The 21,152-nt window shown below is 40.7% G+C and overlaps 2 protein-coding genes across 5 annotated transcripts in view; one reads left to right on the top strand and one right to left on the bottom strand.

The window, feature by feature from the left end:
• The window catches only part of cracr2ab (calcium release activated channel regulator 2Ab), a 15,932-nt gene extending 10,926 nt beyond the window's left edge, over positions 1-5,006 (top strand). For 2 of the 4 annotated variants that reach the window (XM_023274696.3, XM_023274695.3), the window contains exons 13-18: positions 41-179; positions 599-680; positions 985-1,099; positions 3,391-3,492; positions 3,768-3,844; positions 3,987-5,006. In XM_023274696.3, coding sequence (XP_023130464.2) covers positions 41-179; positions 599-680; positions 985-1,099; positions 3,391-3,492; positions 3,768-3,844; positions 3,987-4,074 — 603 coding nt within the window. In that variant the 3' untranslated portion in view covers positions 4,075-5,006. Of the gene's footprint in view, positions 1-40; positions 180-598; positions 681-984; positions 1,100-3,390; positions 3,493-3,767; positions 3,845-3,986 lie in introns of those variants that run through there. The other 2 variants (XM_035950211.2, XR_004847723.2) reach the window with 2 other exon arrangements.
• On the bottom strand, positions 4,822-21,152 carry LOC111571506 (protein arginine N-methyltransferase 8-B). Its single transcript, XM_023274698.3, has 10 exons — positions 20,393-21,152; positions 17,311-17,535; positions 15,993-16,148; positions 15,263-15,326; positions 14,150-14,292; positions 13,745-13,832; positions 11,111-11,226; positions 9,530-9,680; positions 6,883-7,004; positions 4,822-5,642 (listed from the first exon to the last, which is right to left on the bottom strand). The coding sequence occupies exons 1-10, from the start codon at positions 20,459-20,461 to the stop codon at positions 5,559-5,561; spliced, it is 1,218 nt and encodes a 405-aa protein (XP_023130466.1). The 5' UTR covers positions 20,462-21,152; the 3' UTR covers positions 4,822-5,558.

Raw genomic sequence — 21,152 nt, 5'->3', positions numbered from 1 at the left:
GCGAACTACAGTGGGTTTTTTTTGTCCCTATCTTCCTCAGAAGGCCAAAGAAGGAGCTCTGTTTGCCCCAGATCGCCTCTTTAAGGTGGTGCTGGTTGGAAACTCCAGCGTAGGCAAGACGTCCCTGCTGCGCTCCTTCTGTGAGGGCCGTTTCCACCCTTCCACTACTGCCACTGTGGGTGAGAAGAAAGACATTGTGATTGTGTTGTGTACAGTAAAAACGCTCAGGGGCTGTTTTTGACCAAATCTGACCGGCGTGAGCGTGTTTGTAGATGCGAACACAGAAGATCGCAGGGCGACTTAGCATCACATGAAAGGGCTTGTGAAGTCACACTGCCTGTCTAAGAGCCCTGGCACACATTGTACAGCAGATTATGTCACTTCTGATGAATTTTTCTCCTCGCTTTCATCTTTCCCAATCCTCCTTTGAGCCTTGTTATCACCACCTAGTTTCCTGCTTCTCTCCTGAAAATGGGCAACTTTCGGTATCACACTTAGTCCCCCTAGTGGCCAGTCATGTCATTGTTCCTCTGTCAATAAATCCTTAAATTCGAGAACTCACTGAAGCAACAAAACTAAACACAAATCTTCTCGTCAGGTATTGACTACAGTGTGAAAACGCTAACCCTGGACAACATGCAGGTAGCCATGCAGCTTTGGGACACTGCAGGTCAAGAGAGGTCAGTGATCTTTTACTTCAAGATGCAACATATTCAAGTTAATCTGTTGAATGTTTACATTGTCCTGACAATTTTTGGACATAGTTTTGCAGTTTAATTGCAATCTGGCTGCGATTTCAGGTAAAAATGAAGTATAGCATGTCATATATAAATATCAATAAGTACATTTTACGCACATGATTCCTCCAGTAGTGCTTAATTTACATAAATGTGTGTGTATTTATAATAAGTGTATTTTAGATTTTTTTTCCCTATACAGATGAATACATTAAGTATACTAATAGCAGTTAATGTGCTGACACAGGTACCGTAGCATTACCAAGCAGTTCTTCCGTAAGGCAGACGGTGTGGTGGTGATGTACGACGTCACAGTGGAGGAAAGCTTCAAGGCTGTGCAACCGTGGCTCACCAATGTCCAGGTCTGACATTTGACCGCTGACCTTTGCTGTTCTGTGCAACTCTTACCTTCTTCATCAGTGTTGGGAGACTGTAGACTCACTCTTTGTTTTTAATTTTGCATTACACTTATTTAGAGTTGCTTATCTTTCATATGTGGTCATTTTTTGTATCACAACTTGTAAATTATTCGTAGATATCAGGTAACAGTAAAATCTTCCAATAATTAATCAGATTTTGGAGGATTTTTGACCCATATTGACGGCTAAAGGACGATGGTTGTGTCAACCTCAGCCTGACTCATCAGATGCAAATTGCAGGTACAAGCTGGCCATGGGCCTCGTATTTCATGCAGCTTTTGCCTCTCCTTCTGCTATGTGTGTGTTTCAAAATCCCCTCCACTACGGGAAACAACAACAACAACCTCCAGACAGCAACATACATGCTGAGAATCTCAAGTTTTACTAACGATTTGGATTGTGTAATAAAGTGACACTGTTCGTTTATTTATTTATTTATTGGTTAATTATTTATTTCAGTGGCAGCAGTCACCTTCCTGCATGCAAATGTTCCATCAAAACAATTCCCCTGTCGCTGTTTTAGGTGAACACTGTCGATGTGTCCTGTTCTTGGTCCTGTCCAAGACAATTGTGATTGGTTTTAAGAAAGACAAACATGCCGGAGCCCATTGCAGAATATTGTGGAATGATTGCATTGTCAGATCACTCTACACAATGATGTATCTGTACTAAAGAATGGTCTGACTATGCAAGACTACATTAACCTTAAGCGATGGTGACTATTCTATATTAAAGACCCCCTTCTGGGACAGAGATTTTAATTTTTTTTACTTTGTCAATATGGTTTTTTTTATATTCTAAAAGACACATCATGAGTGAAATTAGCAGTCCATGCCATTGCTGAACATTTCTTGCAGTGTTTCATTAAGGGATTTCATATGTAACAGTATTAACGAACCAATCTGATCAACTTGCGGGATGGTGTTTTTTGAGTCATTCTTCTTCTTCAAAATCAGTTTCTAGTTCAAAGCTCTATGACTGAATTGTGCCATAGAGCTTCAACAACTTCCAATTGTGTAGCGTATATTAATTGAAGTGTTGGAGCATAGGTATGGGCAGGTGATGGCTGGAGACCGAGGCAAGGACTTCTTAGATCTGCATGTTTTAGAGGACGCAACAGTTTAGAGAAACACATATAACTTTTTAGCCGTCCTGTTATGTTGCGGGTCAAGTTGACCCATTTTAAAGTTAAAAAACATCTTAAAAAATTGTTATAAGTATGTTTTCAATATGAAACTTATAGTGTAATCAACTTATAAAATGAAAATGGTTCATTTCACATATTTGCAAACCTGGCCTGAACTGAGGTGTCTTGTGTTAATTTAACAGCATCACTCCATAAAAGAAAAAAAAAATCAAAATGTAAAAAAAATTTAAAAATCAGTGTCATGTAAGCTATTGTATTTTATTTTTTTTTTAAGTCTTTCCGATGTATACTACCGTTGAAAAGTTGGGGGTCAGACAGACAATTTCATGTTTTCCATGAAAACTCACACTTTTATTCATGTGCTAACATAATTACACAAGAGTTTTCTAATCATCAATTAGCCTTTCACCACCATTAGCTAACACAATGTAGCATTAGTACACAGGAGTGATGGTTGCTGGAAATGTTCCTCTGTACCCCTATGGAGATATTCCATTAAAAATTTGCAGTTTCCAGCTAGAATAGTCATTTATCACATTAACAATGTCTAGACTGGATTTCTGATTAATTCAGTGTTATCTTCATTGAAGAAAAAACACTTTTCTTTCAAAAATAAGGACATTTCTAAGTGACCCCAAACTTTTGAACAATAGTGTACATTAAATAAAGTTTTAACATGCATTTTTTATTAAAAAACAGTGAATTATCCTCATTGAATCATAATCAGTGAAGAACACCATTTCACTAAATCTTGATTGAAATGGTTTGTAATGGGGTTAATAATGAGATAGAAATAATGTTTTACTTTTGGTTTCAGATATTTTTGGATAATTAAACATGCCCTACAAACATTATTGCTGTTCCTGAGAAACAAACACAACAGGAGGGTTAAGGCAGAAAGGGATTATATTCATGGAAAAACATCTTAATATGTTACGCAGAGATACACAGAGATGAGTTTTTAGAGGTTTAATCAATGGCCAGAGACAGTTACTTTAATCTGTCTCTTGCAAGTACATCTTAAAGTGCAATATAATATTGCTGAAGTACTCCTCCAAGGATGCTAACCTGCTTTTTGTTTTCTCAGGAAGCAGCAGGCGAAGGCATCCCTATTCTCCTGCTGGGCAACAAAATGGACATGGATGGAGACAGGGAGGTGTCATTTAAAGATGCCGAGCAACTGGCTTATGTAAGTCTAAATTATAGCTCATGGATAATTGATCCGAGTGCTTTTTATGTGCTTTTATAGCCTTCCACTGGATTGCTTTTGCACGCTTGCCTTCACACAAAGTCATAATAAATGTAATGGAGTGGCTCCTTGTCAGTGCTTTTAAAAAATTACTTGTGTTGTTGAGTCTGCACATTTAATTTGATTCTAATTTAACACAAAGATGGCAGTATTGACAGTTTTTGCACAGTACCGCCAGCATGTCTGACTCATCTTTGTGGGTTTGTCCTGTGTAGGAGAACAGAGTGATGTTCTTTGAGGTCAGCGCCTACACAGGCAAGAATGTGACCGAGTCGCTGACACACCTGGCCAGGTAACATCCCCACTGTGATTTGTTTCAGGCTGCACAAACACACTGAACTGCTGCACTGCACACCAGTCATCCGATGCGTAATGATCAGCAGTGCTAACTCCATCCTTTCATGCGGTGTTGTCTTTTTTTCTGTCATGCTCAGAGTGTTAATGGAGCAGGAGGACAGAGTTAGAGACACAACAGTCATCCTCAGCGCTCAGCCTGTAAAGAAGAAAGCCTGCTGCAAGTGAGCACACGCTGACCCAGGATACAAAAAAAAAAAGCTAAAACCCACCTATATACTCAATTTACTGAGTTCTGTCCATTTTGGGCAGTGGACATTTACAGTTTTTGAACGGTTTTTGTGACGACAGAATGACTGGGGCCAATACTACATGGGTGTTAATGCCCTCAACGGTGAGTCCTTGATTTGAATCCTGGCCACCCAGATTATTCGCTGCATCGTCCCCCTGCTATCTTCCCTCGATTTTTCCAGCCGTTCTCTACTGTCTCTGCCAATAAATGCACACAAATGCCCAAAACAAGCATTTCAGGAACAAAAATCACATTTGGGCTGACGTAAAAGCCTCATTTTGAATGTGTGCCTTGCAACAAGCAGTCCTATGCTGAAGTCAGCATGGAGGTCTGTATTGCCTACGTGAACAAACTGCTGTCAGGCTTAAGTAATGAAGCTGAGAGGAGCCTGTCTGTAGTAAAGACGAGGAGCTGCATCTTTCACTGTAAATAATGCTGTGTTTCCAAATCACAGTACTGTACTACTGTCTATAACATTAAGCATATTCTATGTTGTAATTAGTTCAGTTAAAAAAACCTTCACCTGAAAGAAAAATCATCAACGTACTGTAGTTTTCCACAAATGAATGTTAGGCTGCAAATCTTAATTCCTCTGCAGTTCTCTGGGGTGGTATACTGTATGTTATATTGCATTAAAAAAATAGTAGTTTTAAATGAAAATCACTGAAAATGAAAAGTCTGACTTGATTCTTTGACATTTTATTCATCTTCACGTTCAACTTTTTCATATTCTTTGATCATCTCATCTCCAATACACGTGTTACATGACATATTGCATCTGTGTTTGTTACTGTTCTGAGGCATTGTTCTGTTTTTATTCTGGCACCAGTTGTTCTGATTCATCATCAATTAAAAGAAATAAATTACATTTCACATCTTTCTGAAATCAGTGAAGCAAAAAAAAAAGTTCCACATGCAAATATTAAATAATAAAATAAAACACAATTAAATACTGTACTTTCTACACAATTATACAGTTTGTAATGAATCTGAAGAAATCACCAAAGAAAAAATACTGTTAATGACTGTGCTGTGGCCTTCTCGACATCACACAGATCAATGTTTTTCAATTAGCTCTACGAACCATTTAAAGACTCATGAATGCTTTTCATTTCAAACTCATTTCACACTCAAAATGATTAAATTCCCAGTGAGAGAAACAGAAAAATCAAGTTAACGTAGGATGTTACATTCAACCATGTGCCGATCCAGTTGGTACAGGCGATGGCACTATTGCTGATAGATACTTGCCGATTCTGATGACATCACTTAGATGCTGGCTTGATGGCATCCAATCAGATGCCTCCGTTTGCCCTTCCTGGCCACCTGGAGTGCTTGTTGGAGAGCCGGGGCCCTCCCCCTCCCCAGGTGTGTCCAGAGGGGCTGAGGGTCGGTCCACACCAGGGCCTTGTTCTTCTTCCTAACGCATTTTATAGTCGTGGGATATGGCCGCCTCACATAGTTGTCCTTTGAAGTCCAGCTCGAGGGTGAACTCCAGATCACGCTATAAAAGGACAAAATGACAAAGTGAGAAATGAGTAGAAGAAATGTTTTGATTAAATCACTCAGTTAAACAAAGCGCTCAAACAAAAAAGCAGTGGGGGAGCCTGTTAGCTCTGTCCAACAATGTCCGCCTACCAGCACTTCCAAAGCTCACTAATTAACACGTTATATATTTAATCCTTGCAGAAAAAAAAAAAAAACCTGAAGTGTTAAAACAACCATTTATAGTTTTGCGGGGGATTCTCCTAAAATCTGTTACTTTCTAGTTTTTGTGTGAAACTAAACTAAGTGGCTGCTATTTGTGGCCTTAGATTTAACAGATAAATATGAAAATTGTATCAAATATCAAAGTAAATGTGTATATTTTCCAAAAATGCTTCACTTTAAAGGTCCCATCTGGTGAAAGTCCATTTTTATTATGATTTGTATATTTTTAAAAGCAAAATCTGTGAGAATTCCCTCAACCTAATAGCCTCAGCTTCAGAAACCAGTCAGAATTTTGCTCAGTTTTTAAGTAGGAACTGAGAAATCAATGTCATCAAGCTAAAAATTTGCATAACCCTGCCCATTGCTTCCAGGTGAGCTATTCTGAAAGAGCGGCTACCTCTCAATCCACAGAGTTTATTTACTTTCTAAAGCTGCTTCTGCTAACTCAGTGCTAACCTAAACTCAGTGTTCACATCTGTTTGCTTCTCTGCGTTCACATATACTGCATTTTGATACAGCCGAATTCTAAGAAAATCTGCTTTCATTTACATATTTTTTTGTTTCTGTTTTAAGGCAATGGAACAAGGATGAAATAGTGACTGAAACACTGTCCGTTAAGACTATGTGTTCACCAGCACTTATTTCAGAGCCAGGCCAGTTTTATAACCAATTGCTGTGTAGTCAATTCGGCTATATTTACATGTAAAATGAGAACTCAGAGAGAAAGTTAGTGGTGGCTGGCATGCAGTCAAATGTTTTTGCTCTGTGTTGTCAATCACAGACACAGAGAGAGTCTTCTTCCTGAAGGCGGAAAGGACTAAAACTGTTTATACAGTCATGGTAATTTGAATCATCTTTGCAGTATTTTGAGAAATTCAAAGACACATTCTGGGAACATGTGACACTTTCAGGCGCACAATATGGGACCTTTAATTAATGTTGTTGATGCAGAACATATTTTCAGTTGAGTCGTTCCGACTGTGATTTAAGGATCCTCATACTTCTTCCACCACTGTTTAAATATACGCTCTTACCACATTCTTCTCATTGGGTCTGACAGCAACACTGCCAAAGATCTCCTCTCCCTTCTTGACAGTTAAGTAGTCCTCTAAATAAAACACTGTCTGCTTCCAGTGTGTGCTGGGAGCATCTGGAGCTGAGGATAGGATGGGAAGAGGTGAAGGGAAAGATGATGAAGAGGATGATTAATAGTAGAAAGAAGAGACGGCAAAACAAAGTTAAAGTGGCAAATGCAGCAAACTAGGCCTGGAGGAAAGAGGTGTTACGGGGAGTAAGGGAAATTAAAAGATGTACAGAACAGTTCTGATGGGCACTAAACAGCCTCGGGCACATTAACATAGAAGAAATTTAACAGCAAAAAGGCTGAAATTCACTCACCCAGTGGGAGAAATACAGAGGCAGATAGGAGAGAACTCCTTCAGTGATGCTCAGCCTCAGGCCCAGCAGCCACAGCCAAACATAGAACCTCCTCTACACAATATTATGTAAGCAGTGGATGCATGAATGTATTAACATAAGCTTACATAACAGCCCAGCTAGTCTCACTATAATAGGTGTCCTCGACACCTCGGTGAGAAGTGCTCGGAGATCCCGTCGGTGGAAACGCTGGTTTGGCTCATGTAACACCAGCAGAGTGTAGCCAAGAGCTGAGCTGGTTAAACACAGGAGCTGCCCTTTAATCTTTACCATTCAAAATATTCATGTTGCTGCAGGGTGGGCCAAAGAAAACTACTTCTCTTACCTCATGTGGAAACACTGAAATTTAGTTTTAAATGTTCAGGTTTTAAACTTTTATGCAAAAAGCACATTGTCATCAGTTTTCAGACCCAATGTATTGGATAGATAGTATTTAGAGTTGAATTCAAGTTTTGAGATTTATCAAGTGAAACAAGAACAGTGTTTCATAAGGCAAATTTTTTTATGTGAATTTTAAATGATGTGAGTCATATATGCATATTCTAAATTCCTTAACTGAGTGTTGCAAATGTCTGTATAATCCCATGTGGATTTAAAGGCAACTCTTATTACTCTGCCAAGGAATGTGGCGGAGTTATGTGACGATCGGTGTACGTTTGTCCTTCTGTCTGTTTGTCTGTGCACAACATTACTCAAAAACAGACCAACTGATTTGGAAGAAATTTTCAGGGAAGGTCAAAAATGACACAAGGACCACCTTTGTAGATTTTGGCAGTGATGCGGCTTGTAGTCTGGCTCCACAGATTTGTTGAAGATTTCAGTATCATTGCGAGATAGCGGCATGTCACTGTAACTATGACAACAAGTGAACAAGTGATTGCGATCTTACTTCAAATCCACTGCTGTGGACTTATCAGCACCTATCCATCAGAAATGATACAAGGAACAATTGATTAAATTGTGGGGGTGTTTCTGAGTCCCATCAATTCCCGCCGCCCACTACATATTTGGGTCATGCGATTTGGTATTCATACATAACGTACACGGGTATAATACACACCTGTGCTCATTGCAAGGTCATTTTGTTTGTGGGTACATCTATATTAAATGGCCACATTCTATGTTGCCGTGATTTCTGCCACGCATCTTTTCAAGATTTCACTCGTCAGAAATGATACGACTGAGCAGCCTTGGCAGAGTACTGTGTTCTCTGAGTGCTTTTCTTGTTTCGAACCATGTGAACCCTGAATGTCATGTTATTTTTTTTTTCTCAAATGACACCATTTATCAGAGCCAGAAACTGAAAAACAGTCATTGCATCAAATATGTGGTACATGCCATACTTTTATAACATTTTTAGCAAATATCAGCTTAAAATTGTGATACTTAATGAAAATCACTTAATGCTACATGTCTCTATTAAAACATTTACCAAAAATAAACCACTTGCTCCAACCAGATTCGGTTAAAAAAAAAAAAAAAAAAAAAAAAAACAAGAGACGACTGACTCAATGGTGATCAACAGCCGTGGCAAAAATTCAGGGATTTTCTGGCTGAACTATAAGCCAAATTCATTTGGAAAAATGTTGTTGATTCCAGTTTTTTTTTTCCAGTTTTTGCAAAATAAATAATCATTTTTGGTTTCTTGTCTGTGCATTCTGCACATAAGACATTTCTAGTCATGGTTGTGTTGTTTCCATAAAGATGCAGGATTTATACTGTAGTGAAAAATGAACCAAAAATGAGTAAAAATGTAAGAAGGGCAGAAAACACAGAGGTGTAGCACATCTTATCACCGCTATGTTAACTTTGTCCTTTTGTCTTTTCTTTAAGTATCCTTACATCTGGCCTTGTTTCTCTACGTAGGAGTAAATGCTAAAAGTGAATTTAGTGCATGTTTTATGCATCAATGTGAATGCATTGATAAATTTGTTTCCTTTTCTCATTCTATAGTTTTTCTGTTGCCATGTCTAGTGCCTTGCAATACAGTTCTGCCAGACAATCATGGGAAGCTGTTCACAATACGGAATGGTGTGGACTCTGACTCAGGACAAGCACCACAGAAAGCATTTTAATCACCTTTGTTATATTAGAGTGGAAGACAGATATACTAAATGCATGCCAATAAAATGAAATGTGGTGCTACATACTATTAGAAATTAATTTTAAAAAATGTATTTTTGTATTTGGGAAAGGTAAAGCTTGCACAGAAATGAATATATCTTATATAAAAACAACTCTCACCAGTAGAGAAGCCAGTCTTCTTGTGACACTTGGTGAACTCAATGTTAAAATAGGTGACCAGAGCATGGACGTAGTCATTGCGCTGGATCTGCAGACAGAAGGCTGAGGTGAAGGACAGGTCCTCTGGCTTCACAGTGTAGATGTCCACTTCCTGGAACAGCCAAATGGATTTTTCATGAATTTACGGTGCAGTAATGTACAATCACAAGACACAACTTGTCTCCAACGCTTGCGATCTCTCACATGCAGCACATGTACACTGTATGTCAGTCCCACTTGATTATTCACCATGATTATTGTGCGTGTGCAGAGTGCATGTGTGTGAAAGCCCACAGGTTGAATCACGGCTGGCAAATGAAGCCTGCTCACAGTACACATGCTGAGTGGGTGTCCTCCAAGTCTACTAGGGAGGGAGGTTGTGTGTGAGTGTGTTATATCAAGCACTGCCTTATGGATGTAGCCACAGATTTATTGTAAGTATCACATTGTGCTGCTGCTGCTACGCATCACAGTGGGTCCAAAATAGAAAAAAGCAGGTTTTGCATGATGTTGTGCGATGATGGGAAGGGATTTTTACACTGCAACATGTCCATGCTGCCCGGCCTGTTGGACTATGCATTCCTCAGCCATGTGGCGTCAGCATGACAGATTGTGATTCAACACCTCTGTCCTTTCCAATGATACCAAACCTGTATCATATACAGCAAATTGTAGGAGGAGAGAGAAGAAAAAAAAAATCCCCGGGAGCGACTTTTAATTTTAGCATGTGAGGAATGACTGACAGTTTGAATTACGCCGGGGTGAGGCGCCTGGCAGAAGAGGGGAACAGGGTGAATAAGCCCTGAATACACTCGTGAAAGAGATACAGGCAGCGAGAAATAATTTTCAGACAAGCATGTCGGTAACTAACCAGTAATCGGGCCTCCATCCTAACACATAAATCGCTTTTTTGAACACAAAAAAAGAGGAACATCACGTCTCGAAGTGATGGAGAGCCCTTTTCATTCCCACTGGTGTCTTTAATGGCTGTTCTTGTGTGACATTTCACCATCGCACAGAAAAAGAGGCACAGGGACTAGTGAGGCCTGACACTGTTTAAATCAGAGAATGAAAGGAAAGAAGAAGGGGGCGATTAGGAAGGAAAGAGCAAGACTGCAAAATGATACGAGAAAGAAGAGGAATGAAGTTATCCGATACTGAAAACAGAACATGATATGAAGGAGAGAGAAAGGGCAGTGAAAGCAATGACAAGAGAGGGAAAGGTTGAGGGGACAAACAAAAAAGCCATCACCTCTCTGAATGCTCTCATCTTCTGTTCATTTGTGAGATGAAGGACAAGCCACTGTTGTATCTTCAAGCATGGAAACAGAGCCGCAGACTATTACTGCGTGCCGGAAACCTCTATTATGTGCTAGGAAATAGTCTCAGCAGAAAGGGAATGTTCAGAGGTGTACTGGTAGTGAGAGCTGTATCTGTCTTTTTATGCAGAATTTGTATGCACAAAACATTAAAAAAACATGGTTTCATGAAAGACAACATGTGTCCACGGACTCATTTATGCAAAAGCACACACAGACTAACCTTTAGGAGGCAGGCGTTAGTCACCACCTGCTTGGGATCTACCACATCTACCAGAGGCTCTTTGATGGCCACATTGCGAATGCAGCTCATGTCGAAGCCGTACACGTTTTCCCACCCTGTGCACACAAAAACACAAAGTACAGCTAACAGTGTGAATACACATGCACGCAGCATGTGGTTTCCCTAATTTTTTTCTTCCATTTTCACGCACTTGCAAAGCTCTGTTCTCTTTCTTCCTGCCAAGCTGTCAGCACAAAAAAAAAGGTAGCAGAGAAAATAAAACAGGGCGCTCGCTTAACCTTGCCAGGAAGAACAGTCCCGTGCTCACGCTATCTTTCTGTCTATCCGGACCCTATCTGGAAAAAGACAAGCCCTCCTGAAAATAAACTCCGGCCTCCTCCTCCTCTTCCTCCACATCCTCTGCCATGTCTGGCAGCCGTTTTTATTACAATTTGGGCAGAAACACACCAAACAACCCTTCCCTCCCCCATTCCCTCTGTCCCTTCCACTCCACCTTGCCTTGTCAGGGGACCAAATTCTAAGTCTGTATGATGAGAAGGTGGAATGTGCCACCAACGCAGAGAAACTAAAAATAAGAGTGTGAGGGTTTGGGTAGACGGAATTCTTTTGGGATTTGTGAGAAAGAATGTACCTCTGTGTGCATGTTCAGCTGTAATAAAGCAAAGGAGGCCACCTGTGAAGTAAAAGGAAACTCAACAGGAGTTATTGACCCAGATTTGATGCCGATGCATGTGCAAGTCTGAATGGCACCTTTAATATTGGTGCTTTGATCTGGATCTCAAGCTCAGTGCTCCAACTGTGATCGCTATTCGAACACATGGAGCGAGTTTAGAGAAGTGAATATCCTGCAGGATAAAGGCACCATAGTGGTGTAAAATACTTTTGGTATTTGCTTTCTATTAAGGCTTTAATGTGTTGGAACAAATGGCAATATTATTAGAAATAAATACTTTTTTATAAATCTATATATCAGTAACAATTGGTTTATAGATAGAATTTGGGTTGCCAGTTTGTGTAAAAATAATTGTGGTTGTATATTCTGGTATAATTTGCTTTGTCTGTTTGGCTAATACTAACTTAGCTAGCTTAGCTAAACATTTACACTACTTCTATAGAGGGTTTAAAGGCCAAAATCCATGCAGCAACACATCCTTAGCATTTATGAATTCAGATTTTATGGGTTGTTGTAGTGAAGAACCTCTTACTTACTGTTAGCGAGTTACTTAGATAAATAACCCATGAAATTTTTAGTTACTAATGTCTTAGTTTGCAGTTATGTATGAGCTAATAGAATAGTTTTATTGTCATCATACAGGGGGACATGATGAAAATTTAAGTAGCTGCCTCTAACAATGGTTTATTTCTGGTCAAAAAAACAAAGCTGCTCCTATAAATGCTTTTATTAGGAATATATGTGAGTATTCAACTAGTTATTCAAAACCAGACAAGCTAATCTAAAATGTTGCATAACCACTGGCTAGTTCTGCTCAGCACTAAACCAATAGCAACTAGCTAGTGAGCACAGTGCAGAAATTAGCAGTTAAATAGCCTGATATTTCCCTCAAGAGTTGGTGGAGACCAAAATTCAAATTGTCAGAGGAATATTTCCCATTAAAGGCCAATTCATGCTTTTCATGTTCGAACATCCACAAGACATAAATGTTGTCGTCTACCCAAGTCTGTGAGAGTCCACGTGGACGTCTTTGGAGGGCTCTAGAGCCCAAAATTTGTCACCGTACAGACTGTATGCACTGCAAGTATTCTACCTGTGCTGGTGAACACAGTTCTGGAAGAACAATGAATGTTAAAAGCGAATTCATATTTTCAACACCTGCATGTCAACAAGCGTCCCTAGATGTCCATGTGCAGCCCAACATTTGTACTAACTGCAAGCATGCCAACTTTGCATGTGCCAAGAAAACAAATGGTGATTCAAACTAATTTTTGAGAGTCTGTGCAAAGAAATTCTCAGTCATCCACACCTTTATAATTCATGAGTTGTAATTGAAATAGTCGCTACCAGACTTAGGAGGTGGTTTGATATGTACATGTTGTACCCGAACACAGTGAGAAATTCTAAATTCTACAGAAGTCCTGTGTTATGTCCGTCCACTGTGCTCAGCAGGAGTAATCTCACTGACACGGTGCTACAGCCCAATTTGTAGCTAGTTGCTTGCTACAGCCCATAAAAAGTGCACAGCCAATCTTTCAAACCCATCCATGTGACTTCTGAGTGTTTTTATGTGTTAGATATGAAAGGCAATGGGACTGTCTTTGTAACAGAACAATGTGTACCCTGTTTTTTTTAGCATGAACAGAACTGCATGTGCATCTGCTTTCAAAGTCTGCACTGGTCAGCATACGGGGACGGAGAAAACAAGAACTGGATCACGAATTAGACGATGTGTAGAAGTACCAATTAGTTACATTTTGTGAAATTAACTTAGAATCAGAACGTGAGTCTTATTCCCCAGACATTGATTTCCCTTCATCTGCACAGTGGGCATTATTTAAGCACAGCTGACGGGAAGACAGAGAGACAGAGACAAAAGAAAGCAATGACTTAGCAAGAACATAAAAGTGAACGGCAACAAATCTGGCATAATTACTCACAGTGAATCTTAAAGTCCTTGTACTGCCTGTCTTCAATGGCTACCACGTAGAGAGCTGCTCTGTCAGGGAACATCAGGCCTCCAGGTTTCTGAAAACAAGACAAACCTCAGGCATCCAATTCACACACACAAAGGCCATTCATCATCTTTATTGTTCAGACACCTGGCATGTAATATAAGACTGCATGTGCCGAGTATAAAGCCTGCCAGCAGCTAGTGAGGGTAGAAGCCGGATCATTTATGTCTGACCTCAGCATCTGGGCAGCAGACACATGTGCGCAAGCTTCCAGTAAATCCTCTCCTTCATCACTGTCTGGTCTGTTTGTGTCAAAAGCCTTATTTGTCCAGCCACACATACACATTAAACCGAGACTAACACCCCAAGCCTCCAGCAACACCATCATACCAGCCACTTGTCCCTGGCGAAGATGACTGTGTTGAGCATGGACTCGTAGAAGAGGCAGTAACCCATCCACTCCGAGATGATAATGTCCACCTTATCCACGGGCAGCTCCACCTCCTCCACCTTACCCTTGAAGATGGTAATGACTGCAAGTGTGGAGAGCCACAAAACAGCAGGCAACAAATTACTTCACAGCTTCTTCGTCACATTAATGCAAATCGGACAATGATTCCATTCTCAGATGACAATGTGTTTGTATGCCTTGGGATCGCTGCAAATTAGTACAGCTTAATTATGGTTCTCATCTTTGCCTCGATGTTTTATGCATGCGTTTTGCTCACCTTGTTTTTCATTCTGACCTCTATGACCCATGATATGGAGATACAAGAAGATGGATTTGAAAAAAGGAAGACACATACCAAGCACTATCTAGGTGGAACAATTGTATGACAGCATGGAGTTCAGTATGATGAGGTTGGCTAATTACATGATAATACTCTGAAATGAATTGTGTTTTATCTGTAATTTGGTAGAATAAATGGAACTACTTCATATTCTTAAAAAAAATCTTTGGAAACCAATGGTAAACTAGTTTGTTTTATGTTCTGCATGTTTCTGTATGGTCCTGAATATGAGTTAGACACATCTCTTACTTAAAGTTCAATCATGTAGAGAGAAAACTAATTAAAAATGCATTGTTATGGATCAGTTAATTGTTTCTTATACTTAATTTGCCTGTACATTGTACATTTAGTATTAATGTTTGGGCCATAGCGAAATCATTAGCTAAAAGCCGCAAATACATTCAAAAGATGACATTAAAACCAGTCAAATGTGTAGGTTCTGAAACCCTCAGTCTGCTGCCAACCCTCCATCTGTGAAGCTTAAGGTGGCATTTTACAATTGGTAATCAACCCCAGTGAGGGAATTCTGATTGATGGCAAAGATTATGGTTATTTGACATCAGAGACGAGCTGCCAGTTAAACCATCAGAACTGTGACTGATGTTGTCAAGTGTGACGGCAACGACGGAAATATGCTGATTTGTCACACTGCTTCTAATCCAGATGCCTTTGTACTGTTGTGCATTCAGACAGATGAATATATAGTTCTTACCATTGTGTAGGTGGTTTGACTTGATAATCTTCTCCGAGTATTCAGATATGCTTGAGCATTCAATCTGCAGGTAGAAGGACAAAAGTACACATCACTGAGCTGAAACTGCTAAATGTTTGTTGCAATAATGACCTTATGTATAAAAGATATTTAAATCCTTGACATTTGTTGGAGAAAATCAACAGTAGACACAACCAGCAAGGGTTTTATCCACCATATTCCCTCCCTGTATACAGCAGGTTCACCTCTGGGGTAAAACTGAAAGGACAAATTTAATCAAACCCTGCTAATCCATCAAAGCACCAATGTCCCTGGTTGCTCACCTCAGACCTGGTGCTGCATGAAATTTAATGCATCATGTTAATCTCCCATCCATAAGTGTAACACAGTATATGAATCATACATAAGCGTAGAAGAGTCTGCTGGTAATGTATAACCTGTGACTTGCAGCTCTGCCTCTGTGGATGAGATCGTCTGAGAGAGATTAGAGTTTCTGTATGACACTGGCCCTTATGAGGAATTTTAAAAAGGCAAAAATTTGCTCCTGCATGTCGTGTGTGAAAGGCTACGAATGAGAGACAATGAGACCGCAGAGCCAGACATGATACCAGTTTGAATACCAAATAGGTGTTTAGCTTTTTGCTCTCGTAACGATTTAAACAACAGGAACAAGCATTAGATTATGGTCAAGTATTTGTTCGTGACTGGAGGGTGCATGCATTAGCCTCACCCCGTACACGTGTTTGGCACCGGCGTTGGCAGCGAACATAGACAGGATCCCTGTGCCGCTGCCAACATCCAGGACGATTTTATCCTTGAACACATGCTTGTTGTGGTACATGGCGTTCCTGTAGGTCAGCGTCCGCACCTCATCTTTCAGCATCTCCTGCATTAGAGAAAGTGAGTGCACAACTGGGATACATATTGATTTTGGCACACATATGATTCAGTATATTTTCTATACCGAGCTAGAGACTAGTGTGATTCATAGAAATGCTCAAAGGAACACATAATACACATAATGTTGCATAATGGACACGCAGGTGCGTATACATTATGCTATCACCTGCAAGTGAATTCATCTTTTCATCATGTGTAATGAGGTAGTAAAGGCTGTATTTAGGCCAATGACAGTGGCGGAGCTTCTTGAAATAGGCAGGAGTACAATACAAAGCCTTTGGGGACTTCCTCGTATCATCTCCCTGAGCCCATTCACATATCCTACTTTCCATCTTTTTTGCGTTGCACTCTGTTAATCAGGACACTCTCTTTGTCTTGCAAGCAGACAAAAAGCTGACCCACATGCTAAATATGGACACCTCTTAAAAGGCCTATATGTCCCAAAACTTGTTCCACCACCTTCCCTTCACAGATCAAGGTCATTAGTTAGGCTACAGCATCAGCACTTCATTGTCGATGGCTGGAAAAGAATGGCAGTTTTCACTTTAGAGTGCTGAATACGGACTCTTGCATCTGGGATCTTTCATGCTGGTTGGTAATAGTTTTTAGTGAGCTGAGTCATTTTCCACCTGAACAGCAACTCTAATTCCCCTCACTTTTAAATCAAAATTTTGGTTATTTGCAGGTAGACAATTGCTTCTTGCTTCTGTTTGGTTTCATGCTTGAATCTTCTGTTCAAAATGATGTTTTGAAATACGTGCAGGACTCTACTTTACTTGTAATTTTGCTTTTATTTGTTTTGAATCTTGGCTTGTTTTTAGCAGTTTGCTTTGGCACTGTAGTCTTAAAATGGATTTTCAGATCCTGCAAACCGAGGATTTGAAATTACTCTATGTTCTTGTGTCTACGTTATGGAAGAAGTATCTGTGTCACAAAGATGTGGATCAACACAATCAAAGTCTATCTGCCCGTGAAAATTGTGGTGGTAAATTAGCTCAGTTTTTTTTTGTTTTTTTTGACATATTCTGCTGCCAGAAAGTCGGACTAACAGAGCTGGAACTCCTCGTGCAAAATCAACAGGAGGCATCTGGTGTCATTCTTTTACTTTACTGATTCCAAGCTGCCGTTCCTTGGCCTGCTCTGCCTACCTCGTGGATGCCAAAGTGGGCATAAGAGTCGAAGTAGTAGTCCCGGGATGTCATTTCCTCCGGGCTGATGAACTTGGCGATCTTGCCTCGACCGGGACAGGTGGCCAGGGCTGCTACATGAGGCGTATGGGGGACGCAGGGCACATGGTGGGTGGTAGGCACTGGTTTAGGCAGTGAGGAGGGCTGAGCAGACTGGGAGAGGGGGGACATGACAGGCTGCTGCCGCTGTAGAGGAGGAAGAGGAAAGAAACACGAGGAGTTTGTATTACAATACAGATAATAATGACACCAAAAGCAAGCAGTGAATTAGTTGAGACTGTATGCTATAGAAGATTATTGTTCTCCTAAAGGCTACATATAGTCAGTTTTCATTTCAGATCTTTTCTTGAGTGATGGCGGCTTTGCTAATCTGTAAACAGCGTGGAAATCATTTTACTACACTGAGGAAGAAGTGGTTTTGAAGTAAGTGTTGTATACTGTTTGTATAATATACATATACAAACACTTTTTCCTTTTACTTTAAGAGTCGTATGGAGGGTTAGCCAATAGTTTGAACAAAAAAATAACAGATACTTTATATGTAATGTGTGAAAGTGACTTTTGAGGGAAGACATCCCTTTTCCATACTGTAGCACAGGTTTCTAATAACTTAAGTATACCACTGTCTAATACAGTAATAGCTATCCAGCAATAAAAATCATATTATTGTTTTTCCAAAGTCTAACTAGCTGACTTTATGTTAAAGCTAATAATATTATTCTATATCAGGTTGCTTTAAAAGCTTGCATTCTTCGCTAGTGCTGGCTAAACATCCCTGCTAATGTGACAAATTATTGCTTGTATATATACACTACCACCCTTAGCCACCCTTTGCTTTGATTACTGCTTTGCACACTCTTGGCATTCTCTGCATGAGCTTCATGAAGTAACCACCTGAAATAGTTTTCCAACAATCTTGAGTTCCTAGAGAAGCACTTGTTGGCCCTTTGCCTTCACTCCGTGGCCCATCTCATCCCAAACCATCTGGATTGGGTTTCGGTCAGGTGACTGTGGAGGCCAGGTCATGTGACACAGCACTCCATCAACTCCTTCTTGGTCAAATATCCCTTACACAGCGTGGAGGTGTGTTTGGGGTCATTGTCCTGTTGAAAAATAAATGATGGTCCAACTAAACCGGATGGGATGTCATGTCGCTGCAGGATGCTGTGGTAGCCATGCTGATTCAGTGTGCCTTAAATTTTGAATAAATCCCCAACAGTGTCACCAGCAAAGCACCTCCACATCATCACACCTCCTCCTCCATGCTTCACGGTGGGAATCATGCATGTAGAGACCATCGCTTCACCTTTTCTGTGTCGCACAAAAGACACAGTGAATGGAACCAAAGATCTAAAATTTGGACTCATCAGACCAAAGCACAGATTTCCACTGGTCTAATATCCATTCCTTGTGTTTCTTGGCCCAAACAAATCTCTTCTGCTTGTTGCTTTTCCTTAGTAGTGGTTTCTTAGCAGCTATTTGACCATAAAGGTCTGCTACTAGAACTCTGTGTGGCATTTATCTGGGCTCTAATCTGAGGTACTGTTAACTGGCCATTTCTGAGGCTGATGACTCGGATGATCTTATCCTCAGCAGCTGAGGTGACTCTTGGTCTTCCTTTCCTGGGGTGGTCCTCATGTGAGCCAGTTTCATCATAGAGCTTGATGGTTTTTGTAACTGCACTTGGAGATACATTCAAAGTTTTTGCAATTTTATGGAATGACTGACCTTCAGTCCTTTAACTAATGATAGACTGTCGTTTCTCTTTACTTAGCTGATTGGTTCTTGCCATAATATGGATTCTAACAGTTGTCAAATAGAGCTGTCAACTGTGTACCAACCTGACTTCTGTACAACACAACTGATGGTCCCAACCCCATTAAGAAGGCAAGAAATTATACAGATGAACCTTGACAAGGCACACCTAGGAAGTGAAAACCATTTCAGGTGACTACCTCATGAAGCTCATAGAGAGAATCCCAAGAATGTGCAAAGCAGTAACCAAAGCAAAGGGTGGCTTTTTTGAAGAATCTAAAATATATAACATGTTTTGACTTATTTCACACTTTTTTGTTTACTACATAATTCCATGTGTTCAGTCATAGTTCTGATGCCTTCAGTGAGAATCTACAATGTAAATAGTCATGAAAATAAAGAAAAAAAACATTAAATGAGAAGATATGTCCAAGCTTTTGACTGGTAGTGTATATGCACACACACACACACACACACACGCACGCACGCACGCACGCACGCACGCACGCACGCACACACACACACACACACACAAACTGGTTGGAATGTCTCGATTTATGCACAAAACCCACCAGATTTACATTTAAATGAGAGAAGGAGATTTTGTAAGAAGAAAATAGAAAAATGAAACTATTATTGTGAATGTGATACCTCTATACACACACACACTCACACACACACACACATATATATATATATATAAAAAATTTAAAGGAGGCATTGCTCATCAGTGGGGGTGTCTTACACCAGTTTGTCCTGCAGGACTCCACGGGTCGTTTTGAATGAGAGGACGTGCCTCCACGTTAACATGGGGCTTACAGAGAAAGGAATAATTGCAAATCCAATAATAGCAGTCAAAAAGCCACAAAAATTACACAACCTTCGTCATACAACAGACATAAGATTTGCTACGCCGATGATACAGTCCGGGAAGAGCCGGCATAAGATGTAAAAGCTGCAGGTTCCGTTTCAGCACCAAGGACAGTGGACATGAACAGCAGATCATTTACCCTTAATGCAAACCTTCCGTGCTCATTATCGCTATTACTGCAATTACGTGAGTCTGCTTATATGAGCGGTAACATCTGCAGGACGCCGGGAAATACACTTCCCTCTGCTCTGCACGCCATCAGTGCAACACTGATTCTCAAGGTGGCTGCAATAACCGTAAAGACAAATAAATATATACATGATATTCAAGCCAAATGGGTTGTCAGCATTTAAATAACGACACTCAGAGAGCCGTAATCCTGCTATAACCGGGTGCAGGACACCACAAGGTCCCTACCTCCGAGCTGTCCGCCTCCGCCATCTTCCGCCGTAGCAGCAAACAACGCGACGAATGCCTCAGTCCCATGAGAGCCGACGAGATTTACGCTACAACTCTTTTAAGTGTTCCGAGGCTCTGAAATCCTCACAGAAACGTGTCAAAAACAACACTAAGCCACAAAATGCATGGCTGGGACACATGTGAGGGTGAAAGTCATAATGGGAGTCATGGATCACTGTTTCACACCAAATTAGGCTATTCCTCCAGAAAAGTTGTGAGGTGGATTTGCGCGAGGTGAAACGTTCGGTTATCCATGCTGTCGGTGTGATACAGGTTGTTGGAGTGGGAGGACTCAGGGTGGCAGAGCCGGCTTATTGGATGGAGGGACCGTGTTGCCACTGGGAAGTTGCAGGTTCGATGCCAGCAGGAGTCAGTCTATCCATTCACGCCGCTTTTACGCGCCGTTTTGGTGAAGCTGATCGCTCTTTCTACATCTCTGGATACCCAAGAAGATACAAAGTCACCCACGATCCAAATAAATAAGGCACCCAGTTGCGCACTAGTAACAAAACTCCACTTCTTCTCTCCCACTTCAGCGCTGGGAGCAGTGGGACTCCGAAAGACGCACGGTTTCCATCCTCTTGCGCGCCGTGGAAACTCCTTTCAGCGTAATGATGGGTTCTCCGGAGAGAAAGTTAAAGGGGGGTTCAAACTGGGAGTGCGCAGGAGCCTGCCGTTACTCACGAGCCAATCGGATGACATGAAACGAGTGGCGATA

Source organism: Amphiprion ocellaris, chromosome 21, assembly GCF_022539595.1.
Source record: "Amphiprion ocellaris isolate individual 3 ecotype Okinawa chromosome 21, ASM2253959v1, whole genome shotgun sequence".
NCBI classification, from domain to species: domain Eukaryota; kingdom Metazoa; phylum Chordata; class Actinopteri; family Pomacentridae; genus Amphiprion; species Amphiprion ocellaris.
This window is presented reverse-complemented; position numbering and strand designations above follow the sequence as displayed.